Genomic DNA, 19,539 nt, shown 5'->3' on the forward strand with positions numbered 1-19,539 from the left:
TTTGTTTAAGCTGTAAGACATCCAAGACACCATTATTGCAGTCATCTACCTGTTAACTTGATTTCTTATTTCATTGTCAGCCATTAGGCAAATAAAAGGTAAGTTATATAATCTAATTTTGTTAATGGAACTTGATGCAACTCTAGGCAATCTAAAAATTTGTAAATAACCCCTTGACCCTCCAAAAACCATAAACAGACTGTAATAAGGTTATGAGAAAACACATCTCAGAAAACCATTAGAAGTGCAAAAAGTCCATAAAGTAAAGCACATGGGTATGCGATAAGAAGCTGCTGTCCTTCCATAGCCAATGCAGAGGTAAAAATTTTGGAGGCTGACAAACTGCACCATCCAATAATGAACAGAGCTAACAAAGTTCCCAGGGTCCCCCTAGGAGAAAAAAAAACACAACAGAAACATGACAAAGTCCAATTGTTAGTAAATGTACCATCAAATCTTATCAAACCTGAGTTCATGTCTAGCAGCTTGTTACTGATAAGGTAACTATCACTGGAAGAACCAAGGACTGACTGACATAATTATAATTTAAGTCAAGCCCAAGAAACAAATTAAAACAGGAACAGGAAACAAAAAGGCAATTTCTTCAGCATGGATACAAGCAGCATCTTCAGCAGAAGTACTGCTAAAAGACAATGCATTTCCAAATGAAGCTTCTGGGGCTCCAGCAGATGTAGCAGCTAAAGTATAATTTTAAAGTAAGCAAAGATCCTATTGCAGCCAAAATTATCTTGTAGAATTTGTTACGATCTAAAATGACACTACAGACCTACTCTTCCATCAGGGAGGCTGCTGACCTGATGGAAGGTCACATTTTTGTGACACATAGCACATGTTTTAAGTGTGCCTTGGATTCTGAGAAGAGGCAATGAGGCTTTTAAGTAATCACACCTCATCTGACCAGGCAGGAAGGCGGTGAGTGCCTTCCAGAAGAAAGCTTAATTGGTCTTTTAAAAAAGGGTTGCACTTTGAGTAGAAAGTAAGTGGTGGGAAAAGAACCACTGGAGAAAAATATTTTGCTCATCCTTGCATCCTTCTCTGCACACCGAAAGGATGGTGGCTTTCCACACTGCCCCTTGGTGACAGCTGGGCCCTTATAAAGTTACATTCTGTCACCTCTCATGTGCCAGGTGGTCTGGAGAACTGATGATTATGGGTCTGTGTTCAAAAGCCCACTGAAATATTCCTGCAGATTACAGAGAGCTCACTATTAAACCTGTAGGAACAAAATCTTGCCAATAAATAATGTTTCACATATGCTTTATTTGCACGCTGTATTTGCAGCCTGCTTCTGTAAAATGCATGAGATCATGCGCGTAATATGCTGCTGAAGCACATAACGAGATCAGCTCCATTACACTTTCTCTGCGTCAGTCTCAAGGACTTTGAGAGTGAATGAGCCTCTGCCACTTGCTAAAGGAATTCCTGGTGCCTCACTCTTCCAAAGTATCAGTGAAACAGAACCAGAAGTGAGAAACAGACTGCGTATACTTACTTAGGTCCATTTATCAGAAATAATCTCCACTAATATTATTATTCTAATTAAACCATGATGAGTGAAGCTCTCATTATTTAATTGACTTAGTTTACTCAATGCAATCATATTACATGAAATAGTTCATTTCTTGGCAATCCAGACTCCAGGCCAATAAAGTACTTGGTGTTGTCAGTGGTTGAAACTTTGGGGGACGAAGGAGAGAACTGATTTTAAGGTGACTCAGCACCTCATTGCAACTTGAACCCATTAAAGATAAAACATTAACAACCATGTGATTTAATATCCTTAGTTTAAATGTTCTTTAAGCCTATACAGCGGCATTCAGGGAAATTACACTGGGCTTTGTGAACCAAGTTCCTGGCCTCTGTTTCAAGTGGACATGCTAAGATGCTCACCTAAACAGTTAGCCAGAAATTCAGAGCTCGTATGGATGGTGCTTTGAGCAGGAACCCATGCTGGCAGAAGGCTGGGATGCAACAGGAAAATATTGTGCGATGACAATTTTCAGCTAGTATAATGACTCTTTAGGGGAACATCACAAGGTAGTACAGCTTAAAGCTGTGTCTGCTCAGCCTTGAACTGAAGTCCAGTGGTCCCTCATGGGCTGTTCCAGGACTGGCAGTGAGCAGGATGGAAAGGTGTCATAAAATCATACTGGAGCCAAGAGATACCTCTGTGCGCTTATAAATTCAGCCTTGACCTAACAGCATGTTACTGCCAAAAGGAATGGTTTGGCTTTTTCAGAAAGCTTGTGTCTGGCATGTCCATGAGGGCCAAATACTCAGGCAAAAGGCAGATGTCATGCTCACAGTGACCAAGAGGACTTGGGGTGTGCTAGTGTGAGACTGAGTTGGAGACAAATGTGAGTGGACCCTCTCTACTCTCTCTCACAACCTGCAGATGTGGTCACCATCACTAAATGGGTCCTTTGCATCGGTTGGGTTTGAGAGTCTTTTCCTTCACGCTTACACTCATTTCCTTCACTGTTTATTTAAGGGCATGGCTTGACCACTCTGTTCAGGGATTTGATCGTAAAGAATTGTTGTGTATTTTTCCAGGAAAAAAGTCTGCTGATCTTTCTACCATAAAGATGACCTAATCAGCTTGGGCTCAGACATGATATCAGCAAACAAATCTGGTTCCACACAAGTTTGCATGGGAGAACTTGTTTTCAGTACTATTCAACACCCAAAACACTCCCTATTTTTCTATATTTAGTTACAGTGAAATAGCTAATCATAAAAATTGAAAATTGTTGGATTAGTATGTATCTTTGTGATAGATGTGTGCATTATATTACATATATTTTCTATGAAAACAAACATTTAAGTTCTGTATACTTTGAAATAGACAAAAATAACAGTTTTACAAATATTTTTAAAAATAATGTATTCCTGGCTTTGCCATTTCAAGTAAGTTTTAAAATTAAAAATAATGAAATGTATGTTGGATTTTAAAGTTGCCACTTTATGCTAATAGCACGTTTGTAATAGTTAACCTGAGTACTTGCTGTGTTCAAGTATTTTCATAAAGTGAATGAGAAAGGACTGCAGAATTCTGTATACAGGCACTTAACATTATCAATTCACTTCAGAAATAATGGTTTAATTTTATAAAGGTTTTCACAGTACAGTATTTACAGATTTTCAAAAGATGTGATTTCTGTAAATTCACAGCATTTTACAAATGTGCAGCATGTGCTTGAGGATTCCTTGTACAGATAACAGTACCCTGTACAGTTGTAACAGCTGATTTGTAGTTCGCCCCATCTGTCCTATAATTATGTATCTGCACCTTTTATTAGGGTGGATTATTAAACAGGTTAATCAAGAAAATACGGGAAGTGTAGGAGAACAGAGAATAAATGGCTTCTTCAGTGTCACTACCGTTAATCTCATCAAGGACAGCTCAGAAACACTTCTATACTTGGAATATGGTTTGGTTAACTCATCATAGCTCCATAAAAACACACAGCAAGGATTTACCTTGTTGTGCCAAAATCTTCATCCTAATATATCATTTCCTTTAAAAATACTATATGCATACATAAAATTGCTGCTTTTCCAAAGAAAACAAACAGGGATTTTCTTATTCATCAGCTGCCAAGTCCCATACGTTACAGATTGGAGAGTTAAAAATGTGAGTGAACAACAAAGACTAAGGAGGGGAACCATTATTAAAAATGTGTTAACAACAGATAAAAGCACTGCTGAAGGCCTTCAGGCAAGACCTGGAGCTTCCTTGTACTTTGCTGAATGTGAACCAGGAGGTAAACACAGTCTGTATCTCAAAAGGCTTACCAAATGAGGAGGAAGGAGAGGTTTGCATACAAATTTCTTATTCATAGGCATATTATTGAACACCCACCCACAGACACACAGATACATACGCCACCACATATTTGGTTTTTTTCAAAGTTTCCAGTTATTTTCAGGTTTGTGATTACACCACAACTATACCTCAGAGTATATGACTCTGCTAATTATTAAACACTTGTTCTAATGCTCCAAATCGTTAAGGGTTGCTTGATTATTTCATTCTGTCACACAGAAGTCGGTCTACAGAAGGATAGGAAGCGTAAGGATGGGAGCCTGATACTATGAACAAAAAAAGAAACAGGAGAAACAGCTATACAAAACCAAAATTCAGCAGTTGCTTTTAAAATTCATACCTGAGTTTGGCCATTGTTGGCTCTGCAGAACAAAAATCACATCTGAGGCTGCTGCAGATATCAAAGGCACTTTCAGTCCAAGTGGGAAGAAGTGGAATTAAGTACTCAGAATGAATATATACCACCACTCTCAAACACAGTCCAGTTTTGTCCATTTCACTTACACACATGAATAAAATGTTGTTTTTCGTTACAGTTTTGGAAGCCAAAATTCACTACCTATCCATGTTTCACGTAACACTAGCCTTCTGACTTACTGTCCTCCATATAATTCTTCGTGCTATAGACTGGTACTTACTGTAGCGAAAAGATGACTGCAGAAGAGGACAGGATCACCATGGGCAACAGACAATAGCCCAAGACACTTGCAACGCAGCCATGCGAGACTCCAGAGACGCTCATCAGGTTCAGCAGGGCATGCATAGCAAGGCACCCAATGGCACTCATGCCATACACATAGCCAAAATGAACTTTTCCTTCCTGGAATAAATATGAGTAAGCATGAAGCATCAGAAGTGAGCAAGTGATCACAAAGTGGTGGGAGAAGACAGAATGCAAGCATTAGGTTTGTTATTTTTTCTCATTGACACTCTGTCTGCTTTGCCTACATCAGTTCAATTGTAAATGACAGCTGATACTGGTGATTTTTGCATCAAAAAATTCCAAGGTACAACTGTGAGAATGTGCTTGTTGCTTTCTTAAAGTCATAAGGTTGATTCTCAGTCTTACTGTCATTGCGCTCTGAACAGGACAGGAATTGGTTGGGGAGACTTGGGAAGGTCTAATTGGTAACAAACTGAGAAGGAATTATGGAAAGTACATTTTAGTGTCAGGAAACATCTTTCCAATAGGTGTACACGGGGCTGCGGAAAAGTCTGCTAAGTAACATGATGACCCGACTTAGCTGATTCATAGGCTTAATTTTATTACAAACCTCCAACTTCAGGCAGGCCTGCAAAAAACTAGTAAAACTTTGCTGAAAGTGTGCTGATTTTCAGGGTGAATATGTCCATTCTTCCCCTTGACTACCATGAGAAAGACACATCTCAGTGGTAAGATCAATATAACAGGTTCATTTGAACATAAACCTGAGTAATAACTGTCAGCTTGTGCTCTTTTTTGTTCCAGTGAATGAAAAAAAATAAAACAACTGTTTGTTTTCTTCCAGATTTTATTCCTTTGTGTGAATTTAGTGCCTGTGAAAGGTACCAGCCTGACAGCCTGGAGCCTAATGTTTTCTAATTTACACACAAAGCTACTACAACAGGCAACAATGGCCACAGCACCACCAGTTTCTTCATCTCCTGCTATCATTTTGAAGGATGACCTACAGGCATGAAGGCATCGTTCACTCCCAAAAACGAACGCTCACAAAAGACTGTTAAATATTTTTACTCTCTCTTGAAGCTCCTAACAAATGAAATACTGAATGTTGGCTATGCAATACTGCCATTTTCACATCTATAGCTTTGAAATAAACATTCGTACATCAGAAATAAACAATGATTGGGATGAAGATGGTTTTGTTTGCTTTGCCTTGGAACTTTATATCTTAATGATAAAATGCATTTGTGAAGGAGAAAGCTAAATCTGGAACTCATCCCCTAACTCAGGACCATGGAATAAACTTTTCAAATGAAGGGCCACAATGCATCACCTTCTTAACACATAACAATACGTATATACATACTTAAACCACAGGTGTGCTTGTGTATACACACGCATGTCTATATATAGCACACATTATATATTGCATATGATAAACCCCACAAGAATCGAAACTAACAGAGGGTCTCAGTTTCCTAATCTTTTTGTAGCTTATGGTTGGATTCTTTTGTGATGGATAAGGTGGAAACATTACTGAAGCTTCTTTCATGGTTTGCAGTATTTACAAGTATCTCTTCCATGACAGTTAAGGAGGATTGAGGAGACCCCCCACTTTACTTATTCACACATTTTAATAAAATCTGGGGGAAATCAACTTTGAGGACCCTTCTTCTCTGCCCCTTCTTCCTGTTTCCATTAGGGTGGAAACCAATCACTGTATGCTAGCAGTAGATGAGGTGGACAGATAGAAAGCAATGAAGTGGAGAGAGCCTATCTAGTGCTGCCACGGCCTGAAAGTTGCAGGTTGATGACAGCTCACCAGCTCTAGTGGGAGAGCTGTGAACACTTATGTGAAAGGCAACCTCAGTTAATAAGGCCTGCCTCTATATCAGCACTGTTATACTGTTTTCAGCTTAACCTGGCTCACTGCTGAGCTCTCCTCTGGTTCCCGTCCTCCAGGTTAGGTCAGGTACAGCCAGGTTGGCTATATCCTCACAATGTCCTGAGTGTTGGCCTGTTCCCCACTGTGTTCAACCATAAAAGAGTAATTTATTCCTGAACTAACAGGGTAAGAAATCTTCCTGGTTTGGTACAGAGGAGTCCTTCGCTGGCATTTGCATACTACTGGTATAAAACAATTCTGAAAAAATGACTAGCCAAATAAAATCAATGATAGCTAGAGATAGTGTGAGAGCGCAATACTAGCTTAGTTTATTATCAATTACAATTTCAGTCATTAAAGATTTGTAATAAGTTTCACATGGTTTGGGGCAGCCTTTACTATAGAATAACTAAGAAAAGCTCTGTCTCAGACAGATGCAACAAGAACTGCAAGCTAATATTTCAGACTGTTTGTTTCGGTGTATTTAATTATTCCACACAGCACTATTTAGCGGCTTAGTTTAAGGTTAAGAATCTACTGAGAGAGATAAAGGGAGCACTAACACTACCAGTTAACTGAAATCTCCACTTGGTGAAATGTTTGATTTGTGGTGCAGAGGAATGAGAGAGTAAAAAGAAAGCAGCTGAACATATCATCTCCAATTCTACTCTTTCTTAACATATGTAAATATATTGACTCACACACACGGGAATACTCCCAATTCACAGTGAGGTAAGCAACACCAGAATCAGGCTTGATTAGTCTGACAGGCTTTGATGAATGGAAAGGGCTAAATTTGTCCTCAGAAGGAACAAGGTTAAAAGAAAGTCAGAATTTTGTGCACTTGTTTGCATCTGCCTAGAGTGGGGGTACTACTATCCTTAGTTTAAGTGGCTTGGGAAGTCTGATTTCATATAAATTACTATGTAAAATGCAAAGCAGCTGAGACTCAGACTTCTGCTTACTTTCACACTGTGGTGTTTCTCTATCTGCAATGGAGCTGCCCTGTTTCAGTATGAGGAAGATCAAGTCCTGCTGTCAGGCTAACAACCCTTTCCTCTTTTTCGTTGTGCTTTGAAAGAACAGTTACCATTTGAAGAATGTCTTTGCATATTTTTCTGTAGTTAAAAGCTGAAACTAAATAAAATTTATAAATTATTTTTGGAAACAAGCTCTCAACCAGGTTATGTTCCTGGTGCTATTAGAAGAGAACTATTTGGGTACAAAAGGATATCATGGCTTACACAGCTGAAGAGCCACTTTAGTATTGAAATACATCTGAGATAAAATGAGCAGGCCCATGGAAATCCCACAGACTTACTGCTGTGAAGTTGTAGCCCTAAAACACTGTATCAGAGGAGTTCTGCTGGCCTGAAACTGGAGCACTGAAAATAGTTGTTTTTCTAATGATGCTTAAACTGCTTAATATCCCAGAATAAATATGGCAATTAGTTTATTTCAATAATAGTACTTCAATATTCATTATAATTGTTGGCTATTCAGGGAGAAAAATCAATAGCAACCATTTTACTTTCTTTTAGCTTTCCTTCCATTTTCCTAATTATAATCAATTCAACACTTTCTCCTTTTATTTCCCTCATATCTTTATTTCTTTAGATGGAAAATAGCCTGTCTTCTCTAGCTTCCCACCTTCTTTTCCATTTATTCCATTTCCTCCTGCCTTTTCCACCCTTTAAAAAGATTTTTATTTTTATGGGGACATAAATAATAATGATACTTGCCATTTGTATTGCAGTTTGCACATTCAAGGTACTGCACTGACATTACAAATTGAGTAAGAACTTGCAAGAATCTTCTGATTCAGCACTATTTATCACAGAGGAGATGGAGAATTAGAGCCTCATTTCTCTCACCTCAGTTGCAGAGCAGTAAAGCCCTTTCCAGAATGGTCCCACCTTATCCCTCTCTGATGAATTGCTGTCGACAATCAGAGCTGTACTTCAGCAGCACTGGAGAGCCCCTGTTGTCAGTGATAAATAGATGAATTTGGAGTACTGTACAATCCCTGTTCAACTTTCCTCCTGTAGGAAAGCTATATTCATAAAGAAGAGGTTAAACAGGCTACAATTTTTGTTTACCAGATGATGTAGAAAAAGAATATAAACTAAGAAACGACTAGAAAAATTTATAGCAAGGTATTGCAAATTTGAGGTGGAGAGGAAAAGACTGTTTCCATTACCTTTCTCAAATTATTCTAGTTACATAAAGATTATTATAATATATTTTTATATCTCTGCACTCCCCAAAATAACACTGAGAGAAGACAATTTTGAAACAGTAGCAGGAGTGTTAGAAAAACTGGGCTGGTCTGCTATGCCTTTTTATTCCTTCCTTTAAAACCTCCTTGATAGGTCCTTACCTAGTGCACACTGCTTTGCTTTGGGGGTCCAGAGCCTCCCCAGGATAAACACTGCACAGATCTGTCCTTTGTTCATATTAAACCCTACCCCAAAATATGGGGTGGTATTTTCTTTCCACTGGAAGTAATACACCATTTCACCTGTATTACATCTACATTACATTTAAATTTTATGCAGGTACTTTCAAAGCAAGAAGACTTTTTAATATATAATCTCATATATTAAACGAACAAACGGCAGCGAATGACTCATTTTATGCCAGTACTACATCTTCTGCAACTTCACATGCATTATCACCTAGGCATTAGCTTGTTAGGAAAGAAATCCCTTAATATTTCTGCCACATCCTACCAGCAGCAACGTTACTCCAAGGGCCAAACAGAAAACCATAGGTCCGGTGAGGTCTGTCTCATTCATGATGCTGCCATCTGCAGGCTTCATTGGATTTAGAACTGTTAACGTTTTTTGCCATATATGCTCAAAATTGATCCCAAGCTCTGCAACCAGAAATTCTAGGGTTGTTAATTGCTCCCAAGAAAACAACGCTTTTACAGAAACCTATTAGGTTTCACAAAACCCCAAACAAGCAATTAAATTAATTGTTTCAATGAAGATAATATTGTAGTCTGTATTAGGCACAGGATGTCCCTGATACATAAGCAGTATATTTGAGAGTCAGTCCTGATTCTAAATTGGAATATTAATTTATTAAATCCAATTTTAGGCAACGAACCAAAAAAAAAAATGCCCTCAGCATTTTTGGGTTAATATTTGTTTTCCCTATATTTAAAACACATATATCTAATGCCTCACTAACTGAAATGTTGAAAAATATGCTAATTAACAGTAACTGCAGAACTCAAAATACTCTAGAACACTGAGGACAGAGATATATATACTTTAATTCTAGCAAATCTGACAAGAGATGTGTCTTAAGACTGAACTGCCACAGGCACTTAAAAATGACATTTGTCCCTTAAAGGAAAGTTAATAATACTTTGTACAGTGCTGTATAAGCTTTTTTTTTGCATTTAAAAGTAATTACTGAGGACCCCTAGAAGAGGAACAAAATTCTCCACCATTAAAGTCAATAGAAATTCTGCCATTAATTTTACTGGTGCAAAGATGTCTCTTACAACTTCTGCAGGAACACTTCAGTTTGCAAGAGAATCATCTTCCCTGAGATACCCCAGTAAGGGAAAAGTTGGGTTCAAAACTGGGTGCCAGCATTACTGAGACTGACAATGTGCCAGATTTGTTTGGAAAGCCAAGTCTTTACCTTATTCCACCAATCCATCACCTCGAGCTGACCCAAACCATTATATAAATAAAGTTATTCTGTATTAAAATTGGTTAGATTTATGTGATACACAGCTAGGAACATCTTTGAAGCCCTGTGGATCAGAAGCAGTCGTATTTCAAAATCCTTTTCACAGGGTGAGCTGCATGTGGAGTTAAATGCTTGGAGGTCTGAGAGGTGGAGAACTAGCAGTTATCTATATCAAACAGTGTGATCTTGCTGATTTTAATGCAGTAGTAGTATCTTTTAAGCAGTAAAAACTCCACTTGCCTTCCAGGATGCAAAAGCAGGCTGAATATGCTCTTTCTACATTATGCTGAAATAATCACAAACAGATACTCCAATTGTTTTTTAATGTAGCACAAGTAGCATTAGGATGGTTCAATCATCACAAAGAATGATTCTGTTTGTGTAGTTAAATGATCAACTAATTGAAGCTGAAAACAGCTTTCTCAATTTCTTTCCTACTAAAACAAGTTTTTTAGCATCTTAAAACTATTAAAACTATTAAATTTATTACTAGATATGCAAAAAGGATTATTATCAGTATTTATTAATTATAGATGTTCCGATATGTGTGCAGGATAAACACGGAGTGGAAAAAATGCTTGGAAACGTGGGTGCGAATCTTACTGTTATGCTGTCATCTAGCGGTAGTAAACTATATGCTATACATGCTATCAGGCTGCATAAATCCAGGGCGAATTCAGCTGAGAAAATGTAGGTTTGGGGGCCAGGGGCTGTTGTCTGAAGCTCACATAGCCAGGCAAAAAAGCTTTGCTGCAGTTTCTCTAGAGGTAAAGAAAACTATAGGCACCCCCAGGAACCATGCACATTGTCTATGGTTTTATTTTTACCTTCTAGCAAAGGAGGTTCCTCGTCAAATCCATCAGCGTAACTAAGATGGGAGAGAGTGTTGGGATTGTATGTTGGCTGCAAAATCTGACCTGTGTAATTCTGAGAGGACAGAAGCATTTCCGATGGGGCAAAAGCACCGGCTGGAGGTTGCTCTCCTGTCTGGCTCCTAAGACAAGAAGCAAAACACAGCAAACCAAGTAACTGCAATGAGCAACTTCACAACAGCTTAGAGCTGTTCACCATGTACCACGTTTTAAATCTCAAGCTATTTTCAATCTGGGGAACCTGGGCACAGTATCCATTGTGTGTAGTGAATGATGAGCTGCTGACCATGACTTTACTTCCCTTCACTGCAACTCCCTCTGAAACCAGGCAGGGCTGCTTGCCAGTTTGCAGCACACTGCAGCTTAAAGCACCCACTTCTGTGCCCAGCCAGCTCAGATACTGGCACAGTGCAGGCCCCTGGACTGGGGTGAGGGGAAAGGGAATTTAGAAGCTGTGAGGGCACCCACAAATTGAAGCACTCCTGACTTTTCCACTTAGCAGCCTGGTGACACTCCTCAGATATGTCTATATATGGCTAATGAAAGAGCCATATATACAGATTTTTTTTCTTTTTTATGGAATCTGAGAAGGAGGTTACAGAATTTCTAGCAATATGTGCCCTAAAATCCACATTAATAACACGAAGCCCAGTCACTCCAATTAGGTAAACAACCTGTAACATCTGTACATATAAAAGTAGCATAAAACCCAGCCTCCTACTGCAGTCCTGTAAAAATCTCCTTAAGGGCAAAACTCTCAGAACTTCTTCCCTCAGTGTCCCTCTTCTATGGGCAGAAATCACCAATAGGTTTAAAAAATGTAAGAAAATAATGAAATAAGAGTCTTCCTGTCTTTCTACTGCTACTGCTTGTATTTCTCCTCTACAACTTCCACTATATTGATTATGCAATCCTTTTTAGCATACTTACTTTCTGCTTGCACAGAGATTTTTGTTAGACCCATAATTGTTGTCACCTTCTTCCTGGTCATCTATGGTATAATTGGACTGGTAAAAGTCAATCTGAAACTGCTCAAAATTTGACATTCTGGTTGGAAAGAATATGATAAATATCAATAAAATAGGTTTTGCAACAAGCCAATATCTATGTTTTGAACTGTCCTAAATTTAATGAAAACAGCAACCTTAAAGCCACAAACTCAAATGAATCTTTCTGCAAAAACTCATGACAATTTAGAAGTGACAAAAAAAGGACTCTCTATTTTTTCTTCTTGTAACAAAAGAAATTAATCTTCTGTTACTGTTAATTACTATATATTAATTTACAAGTGGTATACAAGATTTTCTCTCTTGTTACTGTTACAAAAAAAAAGGTCATTTTGAAAGAAGAAATATATCAATTAAACTATTGCTTTAAACAGTTCATTTTCCCACTTAATAAAAATGTGGCCACATCTGAATGCTTAGAAATTAGTATTTTTGAAGCATTTTGCATTTCAAAAACAATTACTAATTTCAGCTATTTATGTTTTGCATTATATATGACTATCATAAAACAACAGAAAAATACAAATACATTCACAGAAATCAAAGTTTCTGTTTAAGGACACTGTAGTTAGCATTATTAGGAGTAGCAGAGAAGAGTTCTCACTGGTTAGCTACATGCCTTTGAAAAGGACAGCATACTGAATAGTAACGAAATAGTAAATAGTAAAGAATAATAAATAAAATATGTCACAGCACATGTTTCATTCCTGCTGATCCATAGTTCAACTCTGTAGCTATGGACTGATTAGACTAAGAAAGGAGCAACTTGTCTGTTTTCCCTTCTGTATTGTGATTAACTGGATTTATAACTATCTGAATTTTGCGCACACTGGGCCCATTTCACATATCCTGCGTGTAGGCAGGACTGGTTGTCTGAATCATATATAAACAATATAAGAAATGAAGCACATTGGTTCTGTGACACATTATGTACCTTTTGGAATTGTAGAGTGTTTCAGATTGCAAAGACATTTCATTAATTCTTAGATTGGTCTAGGTGCTTCTTATGTTGTTAGCACAGCTGAATATAAATCCACAAAACAGGCTCAAAATTTGCAGGTCTACCTTCTGCACTTTGAGCAATGTCCCTGCGCATTGCAGGGGAGTTGGGGTAGCTGACCTTTGAAGGTCCCTTTCAACCCAAACGATTCTATGATCCTGTGATTCTATGAGTAAGAGTATCCACAATGACTGGCTGTGTTTCATCTCAGTATTGCTTTTATGCTGAGCCACAGCTGGAAAGGACTACACCTGCTCAGAGCAGTGCGTGGGTTCAGGGAGTCCCCGGACCACTGATGAGGTGAGGCTGTGGGGTGCTCTGGGGATTGCCTGGTCCAACCCCCTGCCCAGTGCAGGGTCACCGACAACAGACCGCTCTGGGCCGTGTCCCATCGGGTTTTGAAAAGTCTGGCTTCATCACTTTACTCCTTCTCATCAGGTGGTTATATTCATTGATGAGATCCCCCTGAGCTCTCTCCTCCCAGCTAACATTCTTAAGTGATCTAGGGAATGGTCTGAGCAGGACTTGCCTGTAAATGCATAGATACATGTATGTGTCCCACCAGTTGGATGGCATTTATGTAGTCAAATTCCTGACTGATAACCATAACCATATCCAATTTACTCAGATTTTCATGTAAGATATTAAACTCTCCTAGCATTTCCCATATTTTTGCACTTTTGCCCTCTTTTCCAACTTTCCAAAAGCCAATGGCAAAATATGCGTTTCACCTCACAGTTACTCTCACTGTTATCTCTATATTTATCAAGCACATGCTTCTTATAGGAAAGATCTTTGCAAATCTCTTTTTAAGTTAAAAGTTATAAAGATTAGTATTTCATCAAGGACCTTGAAATGCTAGAAATTGAAGTTTCTAATTTTTTTTCCCATAATCAGACTTATCTGTGGGGACCTAATTCCTGCATTTATCTAGAGCATTCAAAGTAGAAGTTACTCTTATGTTATTTTATTAACAGCTGGCCAATCGTGCAGGATTTCCAAATTTAGAAGAGAAATAATTTTTACATTGTAAATATGAATTAATAGAAATTAATCATACTAAGCTACTTACTGTGATTTTATTTGGATTTGCACACCATTTACACATTTGTTCAATAAAGATTTTACATGGAATATGTTTTAAAATACTTTAGTGGGTACCTCTACCCCAACAGTTCAATTCCAGAAAGTCTTTAATGTTCTTTGCTGTCACTATAAGGAATGAAATAATTACTTAACCAGATATGCTACAAACTGCATAATGGAGTTCAGAAAAGAGAAATTTATTTTCCAGAAGAATTTGGAGTTAAGGTTACTTACTTTTTAAGATATTTGATGAAAACTCCAGTCTGTTGAATTTACATGTTGGAGAACACCTAAAATATCCTCTTGCTTCAGCAGGGATGATCTTGATGCTATTTATAAGGTTCTAAATTTGATCTTTGAACAGATGCATATGAAGGAAAAAAACCCCACAACCTGTCAGTATCATGGCCAGCATCTGACAAGTGCTAACAATAAGCAGAAAAGGATAGAAGTCCTCAATGCAAGCAGAACAAAATGAACAAATGTTGGTCCATATATATATTTCAACTCAGTAATCTAGATTGTAGTTTAGAGTTTCCTTCTTAGATAGGTATTTATGAAGATCTTGGTGGACCCTCATGAGCTGAGCCATTAGATATCAAAAAGTTTTAACAATGTGTAGTAATACTTGTTAAATTAGTAGGGTAAATTCATTTACTTGGGGGTACATTTCTACCAGATGCTCCTGCAGCATGCACCACAAGATACATGCAGCCTTAGGGCCATTCGTTGGGGCTGCAAAGGGAGCTTTTGATTGATCACGTGCCTCCTGGGGCGAACACGATGCTCCCTTGGACTGCAACAGCTGAAGGAGGGAAAGTGAAGGCATCTTAGGGCCAGTCCATCTGCTGGTCCAAGGCCAGGGCCCCATTCTCCAGGCACATCCTCCTGTGCCATTGCTTCTCCAGGAGCTCTTGTCCATTTGCAAAGCAGTCTCTTGCAGCGCAGCACATACCATGACAGTATCAGGGCAAGTCTACATAAAAGACAGGGAACCCTGCTTTGCTTTTTGAGGGCTTTTATTGAATGTGTAGGCATTAGACTAATGGTTAATTTTTTCATGCAATGCTCAGCATGGTCTCTCTTTCATTACCTGACCTGTTATGAATAAAACATTAGGAACCTCTGTTCTATAGTCCTGCCTACTGGAAAACTTGTAGCACAGCATGGATTTTGAACCAGCATTTAAACTTCAAAGGCAGCATTTCTATTTACACATGCTTTAGTATCAGATTCTTAACCAGTTCTAACAGGTACTGCCTTTTTCACTTTATTGGAAAGCTTCACAATTGGGCTGGTTAATCTAAGGAATGGGACATTAAATGGTATGTATTGTCAGGTCATTAATCTATGACTTAGGTGCATATTAGATTCTGTGAGGTTGAAGACCAAATTACTTAAGTTTCATTTGGAGGATAATCATGCCCTGTTAGTACATGACTTACAATGCTAGGAAAGAATTATAATATAGGTGCTTTTTTAAATAAGAAAAAATGAAGTATATCAAGTTTTCACTCCGTATATATGTCCAAAAAAAGAGCCCAGAAGTGAAGGATGGTGAGAAGTAGAAAAATATAACATTTGCATCTGGTAATTAAGGGTAATCTAACTATGGCATTTATTACAGCTATTGTTAAGCCTCCCTCATGCTCTTAGACTTCTCCCCTGCCATTTCCAGAGTAACGGTTCATGCTGCTACACCCACCAAGGTGAACTTTCAGTTTCAATTCTTAGCAAACTGCTAATGTCTATAATGTCTAGTCATCTCAGTTTAGATAATATGGTTTGATCTTGTGTATACCAAATCAGTGGGGGTATGTTATAGGATTAATTTCTGTTCTTCAGGAAGGCAATTGAAAAAAAAATTTTTAGGGATAGAAAAAGCCTAATTTGCTAGGGTTATGCCTCTTTATTTTCATCACAAAATTGACTTGGTTACTTTTGCTACTTTCTGGTAGATAAAGTCACATGTATGTTCATATATATATTAAACCACACTGTGTACAAATATATATACATGTATGCATACTGGCTCCCAGATAAGAAATGGGAATAATTATCATTCAAGGCATTTCAGAGAAGGAATTTAAATAAATGGAAAAAAAATATTATGGCTGGTAGCAGTTCATTGTTGAAGAATATCTTAACAGCTGTTTAACATACTGAAGTTATTAAGAAAGCCACCAGAAAATTTAAAAAAAAAAAAGAAAAAGAATTAAGTTGAAACTGAAACATATATATTCCTCTCCATATATAAAATTAAAATATAATACACCTTATCATACATATTATATACGAATTATACATGTATACTGCATTAATATCCATGTGCACACAGACATATAAATAGGCATCTGAAATACAACAATGGAAAATAATAGTTGGAAATTATGATACAGAAAATTAATTGAAAAATAAAAAGATAAGATTAAGTAGTTGTGACCAGAACTTTCTATCAGAAAGGGACTGATAGAAACAAGGACTGTCCACATGTATTAGAAGCAGACAGAATCATATCAGTATTGTCATTCTCCTATCAGATGAAAAAGTAAAGGGATCAATTAAAAAAAAAAAAGAAGTCAGAAATTAGAACTGCTCAAATCAATATTTTTAAATTCTGCATCTAAAAGTTTTAGAAGAACTGGTCAAAAACTTTCTACATTGTTGAGATGCAAAACAGCAGGAAAGTCCTAGAAGGTCAAAACTAAGTAAATATGCCATTTTGTAAAAGGCTAAATGAGATGCCCTGAGTAATTATTGGTCTGTCACCATGCGATTAATCCTAGGAAATTATGGGCTCAAATACTAAATAACAGAATCAATGAATCCAATCAACATAGGCTTTTGGAAACTAGCTCATTTCAAACTAATTTATTTTCTAACAAGGTTTGTAGTTGGGAAAGGTAACTACTGATGACCTATATTTATACAAAGCATTTAACTTGATTTTGCTTCAATAAATATAGGACCATCACTGCTTAATGGGACAACCATTATACTGATTAAATAAGTGCTATCAGATGTGTCTCAAATGTAATTGTAAAAAAGCAGAGGATTTCTAATGGTGCCTTACAGGACAGAAGCCTTACAAACCTCATCTAGCAGACCCTTTGAAGCAAAATCTACCAACCAGAGCCAGTCACAGGGTGGTTTGATCAGAATCTGTTAGGACAAAACAGACAGCAAATAATAAAAAGATCCTTGAAGCTATTAGTCAATGTAAAATAAAACTCAGAGCTTGAAAATTCTCACAGTGACAGCAGCGGTTGACCACAAGGGCAGTTTCCCAACAGTGCTTAGCAAGTTTCCCGTAATAGGTGATCTGATAATGAGATGATATTATGTTTTAGTTCAGGTAGGGAATTAATTCAGTAATGCTCCATGACCTTTGTTTATCCAGGACTAAAAACTAGATAGCTGTACTGGTTCTGGCTGAGATGGAGTTCATTTTCCCCATAGCAGCCCTCCTAGTGCCGTGCTTTGTGCTGGTAGCTAGCAGGGCGTTGATGACACATCAGGGCTTTGGATCCTGCTGAGCAGTGCTTGCACAGCATCAAGGCTGTATCTCCAACATTCCCATCACCAGTAGGCTAGAGGTGTGCAAGGTATTGGGAGGGGACATCACCAGAACAACTGACCCAAACTGAGCAAAGGGATATTGCGTACCATAGGGTGTCTGCTCAGCTAAGAGAAAAGGGGGATGATGGAGCATCATTTTCACCATTTTTGACAAAATGGGGTATTAATGAAAATATTTTTAAAAATTCTGGTAAACCTTTTTTAAAAAAAAAAGCATAGGATTAAACAGGATAAGATAGAAAAGACTATAGAATTCTGGTTATAGAATCAGCTATGTAACACTATATTTATTACTCAAACTGATGAGCACGGCAAGTCCATTATAATAATTAGTCAATTATTCTATAGTTCTTTCAAATGTAAAAATTAATCACATTAAGGATTAATTCAGTAAGTCTTAAGCTGAATTACTGACATTTACAGGCCCCATTAGTAATTTTAGAAGTACGACATTATTAAAATATGTTACTAAAGAAGAGAGGAAAATTTAATTGCAAAGAAATATACCATTTACCACTTCTACAAAATATTTTTTTATTAAATTAATTACTTAAACGGTATAAAATGTCTACTAAATTAATCTTATGCATACAGGCCTCAGACACATCTACCATAACATTAATTTAAAGGCCTAGAGGGTGGGTAAAAGGGCAGGGGGGGTGTGAAATCCAAAACTATTGATATTTTCCTCTTTTATGCTGAAAAAGTTTGTTAGAATTGAACAAAAAAGGACAAGTTATGGGTTCCTGCATGAATAGTTGTACTTATCAATACCCACTTACAGTCAAAACCACAATTTCACTGCTAGAAATTACTAGGAAAGGAAAAGACAGTAAAAGAGAGAACATCATTGTACCACGAAATAAATCTGGGATTCACTGACAACTTGGATACTGTAAGCAGTTCTAGCCCCCCCACCTCAGAAAGTGTTCAGCAGAATGGTGACATGCTGTGAGAAGGGCAGGAGAGGTGTGTATGGCACAGGTTCCACATGAAGAACAACCAGGACAGAGAGGAGTCTTTGCACTGGAAAAGCATTGATTAGCAGTGGTTTACAAAACTGAGTGACATGGACTGGTGGATAGGGATAAACTGTTGACTCTTTCTTCTGAAAGAAGAACAAAAGCCAGTGTTAGTATTAGATTCAAAGCAAAGAAACAAAACATTCATGGGTGACAGACCTGTAGAACTGCTCCTCAAAGAAGTTATGCATGTTGAATATTTACATGGATCTGAAACAAGTCTATGAAAGATAAATCCATCAAGACTTACTAAATGCATAGGAACAGTATGCAGCTCAAGAAATCCATAAACTAGAATTAGTAGAAAACTGGGAAATGTTTGGGGGAAGCATTCATTTTCTTTCCCATGCATTCAATCCTTGTCATTGCTAAAGAGACTTTCTGTTTTGACTTATATGACCATTCCTATTCTTCATGTTTGTGAAGGAGGAAAGCACCCAAAAGAATACAGATTCAAATATAAGAAAAGGGCAGAAACCCACTGCATGAGACCATAACATCCTTAATTCTATGTGGGATGAATCTATTGACTTCCAATATTTACCAAAACTCCTTCTATGTATGGCTTTAACTATACCCCTCCTTCCACACAGCTTTTTACTTCTGATTAGAGTCCTTGTTCTCCTGTCTCTGTTCTGAGTTATCCACTTTTCAGCTTCTGACTCATAATACATATCTTCCCCATCCAGCTTTTTTCTGCTGGACGCTGGTTTTATAGGGCTTTTGCTCAATAGATTGTGAAGCGTTTTATACAGGAAGAAGGTATCATTGCTGTTACACAATTGAAAAGGGGGTTTAGGAAATCTAAGTAAACTCGCTAAGCCAGAATACAGCTGAGACTGAAATTTTAAACTTCTGAGACCTAG

At 37.6% G+C, this 19,539-nt stretch overlaps 1 protein-coding gene across 1 annotated transcript; it reads right to left on the bottom strand.

The window, feature by feature from the left end:
* Window positions 1-227: 227 nt before the first annotated feature.
* Window positions 228-12,025, bottom strand: YIPF7 (Yip1 domain family member 7). Its single transcript, XM_030492764.1, has 5 exons — window positions 11,910-12,025; window positions 10,935-11,101; window positions 9,129-9,274; window positions 4,486-4,667; window positions 228-390 (listed from the first exon to the last, which is right to left on the bottom strand). The coding sequence occupies exons 1-5, from the start codon at window positions 12,023-12,025 to the stop codon at window positions 228-230; spliced, it is 774 nt and encodes a 257-aa protein (XP_030348624.1).
* Between the last annotated feature and the right edge of the window lie 7,514 nt (window positions 12,026-19,539).

This window comes from Strigops habroptila, chromosome 7, assembly GCF_004027225.2.
Source record: "Strigops habroptila isolate Jane chromosome 7, bStrHab1.2.pri, whole genome shotgun sequence".
NCBI lineage: Eukaryota > Metazoa > Chordata > Aves > Psittaciformes > Psittacidae > Strigops > Strigops habroptila.